The sequence below is a fragment of the Pinus tabuliformis genome, chromosome 5_2 (assembly GCF_031772625.1).
Source record: "Pinus tabuliformis cultivar Carrire ecotype Pingquan chromosome 5_2, CPIR1, whole genome shotgun sequence".
Lineage (NCBI taxonomy): Eukaryota > Viridiplantae > Streptophyta > Pinopsida > Pinales > Pinaceae > Pinus > Pinus tabuliformis.
This window is the reverse complement of record NC_142306.1, coordinates 602,231,722-602,238,298: the sequence shown is the minus strand read 5'-3', so window position 1 is coordinate 602,238,298 and position 6,577 is coordinate 602,231,722. Positions and strand designations below refer to the sequence as shown.

General features: G+C 35.9%; 1 protein-coding gene across 1 annotated transcript; it reads left to right on the top strand.

The window, feature by feature from the left end:
- LOC149160437 (serine carboxypeptidase-like) lies at nucleotides 1-2,823 on the top strand. The gene is made up of 7 exons (XM_089434452.1): nucleotides 1-162; nucleotides 340-399; nucleotides 494-595; nucleotides 1,598-1,686; nucleotides 1,828-2,086; nucleotides 2,251-2,384; nucleotides 2,471-2,823. The coding sequence occupies exons 5-7, from the start codon at nucleotides 1,990-1,992 to the stop codon at nucleotides 2,537-2,539; spliced, it is 300 nt and encodes a 99-aa protein (XP_089290578.1). The 5' UTR covers nucleotides 1-162; nucleotides 340-399; nucleotides 494-595; nucleotides 1,598-1,686; nucleotides 1,828-1,989; the 3' UTR covers nucleotides 2,540-2,823.
- Nucleotides 2,824-6,577: the final 3,754 nt, after the last annotated feature.

Here is a 6,577-nt window from a genome sequence, read left to right as displayed (position 1 = left end):
TGCCAGAGATGTTGTATCTCACTGTGAACATCATTGACAGATACCTTTCTATTGAGAGTATTGCAAGGAAGAATTTGCCATTACTTGCTATCGCTGCAATTTTTATAGCTAGCAAATATGAAGAAGTCTGTCCTCCACATGTAGGATGACTTGCTGACATCTGTAAGAAAAGATGTGTTTATATCTAATTAAAAGAACACTTTGTTGGCTGTATAAAAGTACATACACCAGCAATATCTACTCCTACAGAAGATTACGCTTTATGCTGGAATCAGCACAAAAATTATATTATAATAGGTAACACAATATTGATAAGAGCTGGTTTATACTTGGCTACAGGTCAATGACTTCATCCGCATCTTCCCAAATGAATGCACGTCAGAACAGATAGTGGCCATGGTAATTAGCTCTAACTGATAATTCTTTGTCATTGATTGCAACATAGTCTCCAAACATTCAGATTGACTGATCAATTGATAATAACTCTTCGCAGGAGTCTACGATATTAAAGCAACTGAACTTCAAGCTTACAGTTCCCACTCGGCCATATGTATTCCTCCTCAAGTTTCTAAAGGCAGCTGATTCCAACAAAGTGGTAAAGTTTTGAATGACACCACTTTTTATATTGTTGAAAGCAGCCTGTGTGGAATTGATCAAATCTACTTTCGAAAATGCCTCATAAAATCTAGCATTCATGTTTTAAATTACTTTTCTTTATTGTATTCCTGATAATACCTTGCTGTACTGACAAGTCGTACTATCTATTATTCAGATGGAAAATCTAGCATTCTTCTTGGTTGAACTGTGTTTGCTTCAATACATAATGAGCAAGTACAATCCATAAAATTTGTGTTAAGGGCTTTGAACACTTATCCGCTATGGAAGGCTTGTTTGTTGATGTGGTTTTTGAAATATTCAATGTATTTTTTAAGTTGTTTGTGCAAGCATTTTCCATAACGGTAGTGAAGGCTTATCCGCTATGGAAGGCTTGTTTGTTGATGTGGCTTTTGAAATATTCAATGTATTTTTTAAGTTGTTTGTGCAAGCATTTTCCATAACGGTAGTGAAGGCTTATCTGGATCTCAAAATATTGTGCATAGGCGATGCTTTTCCCTCCTCTAGTTAGTTCATTCTTGTTTATTGTGTGTTTTTACAAACATTTTGTAGTATGGTCCATTTTTTATAGTTTTTGATAATATATCTCATGTATTTGATGCTTGTAGGCCTTTAATCTGTAAAAAACAGCCCAAAAATATCAGAAATAGACACCTATAAATATAAACTAGTCATCAAATTTCAAGGAATATTTTTTCATGGGGCTGAAATCCTATTAAAATTTGGAACTAAATGCATATTTTCATATTTATGAGATGTATACTTTGTTTACTGAACTAGATTTGTATGTGTTCATATTGAAATCTTGTTACTATGTTTTAAATTGCGAGAAGCTTGATGGCTAAATGTTGTTTGCTTTATGATCCTTAGTTACCATTTGTGAAGTGTTTTAAGTAATTGGTTACGGCTGATCTTATGCTGGATCCTTTATCGAAGGTTCTTAATGTAGGTTTTGATTATAGCCGGTGTGATAACTTGCCAGGTACCAAAGGGACTGTCACATGCTTTGCATCATACTTGGTGTGCACCTCAATTTTCAATTCCATTATGGCATTAGCTGGGAATATCAATGTAAGACTTAAATTCTAAATACTGGGCAACCATACATTATGTTTATTTTATCATCATTTTGTATCTTAAAATGTAGTTTGTCATCGTTGTTTTATATATCTTACGATATTAGTTTTCATTATTTTGTTTTATATTTTGCAGTACTATGATGTTCAGAAGGAGTGCAATGGTGGCCTGTGCTATGATTTTTCAAATATGGAGAATTACTTAAACCAGGGTTCCGTTAGGGATGCCCTGGGGGTTGGCAGCCGAAAATTTGTCTCATGTAGCCCCTTGGTTTATGAAGCTATGCTTACTGACTAGATGCGGAATATGGAAGTTGGCATTCCAACACTCTTGGAGGATGGTGTTAAGTTGCTAGTTTATGCAGGAGAATATGATCTCATTTGCAATTGGTTAGGTAATGATACTGTATACATATAACATATTGTTTTTGTTTTGGACAATGACTTTATGATTTAGGTGTTAAGTCTGTTATTAACTTATTTGCAGTTGTGTTTTTCAGGCTTGTCAGTCTAATCTTCAAAATTGAAAAGTTAATTGTTCAAATTATGTGTCTTTCAGGCAATTCAAGATGGGTGAATTCCATGGATTGGTCTGGAAGTGAGAATTTCAAGAAGGCACCTACAAAATCCTTCCTTGTAGACGATAAGGAAGCAGGTTTAATAACCAGTTATGGACCACTCAGTTTTCTCAAGGTAAAAGGCACTCGATGATCATCTTTGATTTCGTTTTACAAGTAGATAATTTCTTCCTTACGGAATCTTCTATTTTGCTGCACCAGGTTCATGATGTAGGTCATATGGTCCCAATGGATCAGCCAAAAGTAGCCTTGGAGATGTTAAAACGCTGAACACAAGGAAGTATACTGACGACAATTCTCAAATTTTAAAGACAGTGACGGAGATGCTAGAGAAGAATTTCGAGAGTTAGTTATCTACTTAACTAGGAGAATTGCTCTCTTCACCTAGATTAATGTAAATATTTCTAGATTTGCAGTAGTGTGCATCCCCAAAGATGTGTATTTTCTGATTTGGCAAAATAATTGTGCATTGGGACCATCAGTCTTGCTAACTTGTGTCAAATCTTTTTATGGCCACTTTTTAACTGTATAGAAATAGTGCTTCTTATTGCTTACCAAGCCTTGTGGATTATGATTATACATGGTGTTAAAGTTATATTCAAGAACATGAATAGTATGTCCTGTGTTCTTATTCCAGCATGTTCTGATGTCCTAATGGATGAAAGAAATTGTAAATTGGATGAAAGAAATTGTAAATTCAACAAAAATATTTGGTTGAGAGAGTCTCGGGGAATTCAAAGCATGATGCTCTTAGCCTACATTCAATTTTATTGACAATGACATGAAAACATTTATGTTGTTTGAAATCATACAACGGATGTCGGTATTGTCTACTTATATTTGAATTGGAGGCTATGTGGTTTGGCTGTGTTTCACTTCTCATTTGTTCTATTATTTTATTGTTGAATATGCCTGTTTCCTCTTTTTGCCTCTTATCCCTTTATAAGCCTCTTGGACATTAAGTGCTTGGCATGGCAAGATATGTCCATAAAGCACATGGACTATCTACGGTCCATCAATGCTTGCTGCTGCTGCTGTCTACACTACTCGATGCACTTTGAGGAAGGATCCATGTTGGAACAAAACACTTACCCTTCATACAGGCTACTCTGAAGCAGACCTGAAGTAAGCCTTAAAATTTTTAAAGCATCATGCTTTTAGTGATTTTACCCTTCTAAAGAAATCCTACTCCTGGACATTTTAGATTTCTTCATCAATTACAGGCAGGCATTGTTGATCAGCTATGGCCAGAACATTGTGTCTTGATCAATTATATGTTGGAACTCAGCTACTAACACCCTGTCTGAATTGAATCTTTATCTAATACTAACGCGCATACTAAGCGTCTGGAGGCGTACGCACATTTTGTTAACTCTGTATTGTGTGGAAGATTCCTACTTATTATCTTACGAATCTGTTCCAGGTGAGAACGATACGGGCCAGCAGACATTCAAAATGATTTTATTTATTTTTTTTAAAATAATTTTTTATATTGTCTCTAGAGAGACAATAGTTTGAATTATGGACATTTATTTTTTTTAAATAATTTTTTATATTGTCTCTAGAGAGACAATAGTTTGAATTATGGACATTTATTTTTTTAAATAATTTTTTATATTGTCTCTAGAGAGACAATAGTTTGAATTATGGACATTTATTTATTTTTAAATAATTTTTTATATTGTCTCTAGAGAGACAATAGTTTGAATTATGGAATTGTCTCTAAAAAGACAAAAATGTAATTGTCTCTAAAGGCACACAAATGAAATTGTCTCTAGAGAGACAAATCAAATTGTCTTTATAGAGACAATAATAATATGTGTTCTATATTGTCTTTATAGAGACAAATTTTTGAGACATTATATTTTGAGACACCTGCTTAGAGACAATATTTAAGACAATATTTGAGTTTCTTTTTGTCTTAAGTTAAGACGATTGACTCAAATATTGTCTTAAAACCCCCCTACATGTAGTAGTGAACCCTGATACAATTTCCTCTAATTTTGGCTGAAACTCTTCTTCAATCCCAACTAGAGTATCAGTCATCTATTCCTAGACTGACTGTTTTATAAATTTTCCCCCTTTTAGCCACTATTACCAATCCTTTTCCCTTAATCGGCCCAACCCTTGTTATCGGGTGCAATTTCATAACAGAGGCCCTTTTTAGCACTATCGGTGCTGTAATTCCATAGGAATTACATAATACACTATCGGCGCTGTTGAAAATAGCAATAATGCATTTATACGTAAAATACAATATCGGCGAGTTAAAATGCCGTAATGTAATTATACATGAAAATATACTATCAATGGGGTTATTCCATAATAATCGGACCTGAAGTTAATATAAACCATGGCTTAATAGAACTTGAGATCCGTCTTCTAAACCCGTCACCCCTCTTCACCGTTGATCTCTTTAGATCCAATGGCTCAACACTTCCCGACCTTGAACATACTCCACACCTGTGGACCGTCGATCTTGTTCCGCGAGATCTAACGGTTCATACACATTTTGGCCGGCAGACCTGCGCACTCAAAATCCACCCGAAAATGTGGTTTCTCCTGCTCTTCTCTTTGCTACGTGGCACTAAGCGTATGGAATCGGGGCCGAAAGGGAAATACCACTTATGGTCTTCCGTCCAGCCAAAATCTGCCGTGGTTTCTTCAAACTTGTGATGCGATAACTATACTTTGCCGATCCAACGGTTGCGATAGGTCGTGATCCGACGGTCACGATTAAATCGCATATCACATAGTCACAATCCTCCATGCTAGGCTCTGTCTGCTCTAAAGCGCTAATCCGATAACCTTACGGACCCAATATGAATATAAGTCGTGCTTTATAAGATTTCAAGTCCGGATTTCAAATTAGGACTATGTTTTTCGTTGTTTCTTAGTGTAAATAGGAATTTAGCTTACGGGACTAAAACGATGCATAAATTGGAAACAGAGCACGCCGATATGAATGAAAAAAACACTCAAACTGACTCTTATCAAAGTATTAACTGGAAAATTAGGCCGAACCACTGTTATAAAGACTTGATGTGAGAAAACCAAAGAAATGCATAAAGACCCGATTTAATAGACAAACAGGTGTTCAGATGCATAGAAAGGGTTTCGAAGGTCACAATGCCTCTGGGATCGACCAATACACAGAGATATCCTCCTCTTTCCTTAAACAATATGAGATAAAACCATTCGGTCAAAATCCCTTTACAATAGCATGAAAGTTACATAAATATTGGTTCATTTTAACAACCAGATCCTAAAACAGAGGCTAAAATTTATTTTTCCTATTTGTTGTGCGAGACATTCTCCTCAAGAATCTCCACTATGATAACTAATCCTATCTTGTTTTGTGAGGTATTCTCCTCGAGAATCTCCACTAGAAAAACATGGAATTAAAGGATCCCACTCCTTTGCTTGTAGATTTTTTTGTATTTTTGGAATAAGTTTGAAGTCTTTTCCCTCCAAGTCTCATGCTTATGCATTAGCAAACAACAGACCCAAAATGATGACCAATTACTACAGAAAGCCCTGGTGGCAATACATGATGACCATGAGGAGATAAATGTTATCATTGATTTGGTGCCAAATGTTTAGATCTTCGCATGCCTCTTATCGTAATTAGCTACTGTGACAACAAGAAATAATGAGGTAATTCACATGGTGGGATCAGGCTTGGGAAAGGGAAAAACTAACAGTAAAGAATTGACTGCTAGTAGCAAGCAGTAGACTCGAAATAATGACCAGTTACTACAGAAAGTCCTGGTGGCAATACATGGTGACCACAAGGGGATAAATGTTATCACCAATTTGGTGCCAAATGTTTAGATCTTCACATGCCTCTTATCGCAACCAACTATTGTGACAACAATAAATAATGGGGTAATTTGCATGGTCGGATTAGGCCCGAGAAAGCGCATGGGATCTCTCTCCTATGTAAAGTCACCTCACATATAAAAAGAGGTGAACATATTTGATCTAGATCTTGAGAAAAGTGAGGGACCAATGAGGTTTCTTGTACAAATAATGAAAATACCCCTGAATCTCATCATAGGGTAAACCTTAAACCTCATGTAAATGTCACAGTTCATAGTGTTTGAATTGGGATTCCAATAGATCATCACCCATACATGGCAGCATAAATCATGGGGGTGAGGGTGCCAGATTTGGACATGGATTTTGTGGAAGCAGGAGTAGATGGCATGCATGGAACTGAAGGATCCCTTACTTAAGGATAATACCTTGTAGGCCTTGTAATCTTTGCGCTTGTCTCTTAAACATGTTGTGGAGATCCTCAAATTT

Excerpts from the sequence above, each read along its gene's own strand:
- LOC149160437 (XM_089434452.1), top strand. The coding sequence starts at position 1,990 with ATGCGGAATATGGAAGTTGGCATTCCAACACTCTTGGAGGATGGTGTT. Across the intron at positions 2,087-2,250 it reads TCTCATTTGCAATTGGTTAG|GCAATTCAAGATGGGTGAAT; the intron begins GTAATGATACTG and ends TGTGTCTTTCAG. Across the intron at positions 2,385-2,470 it reads GACCACTCAGTTTTCTCAAG|GTTCATGATGTAGGTCATAT; the intron begins GTAAAAGGCACT and ends TTGCTGCACCAG.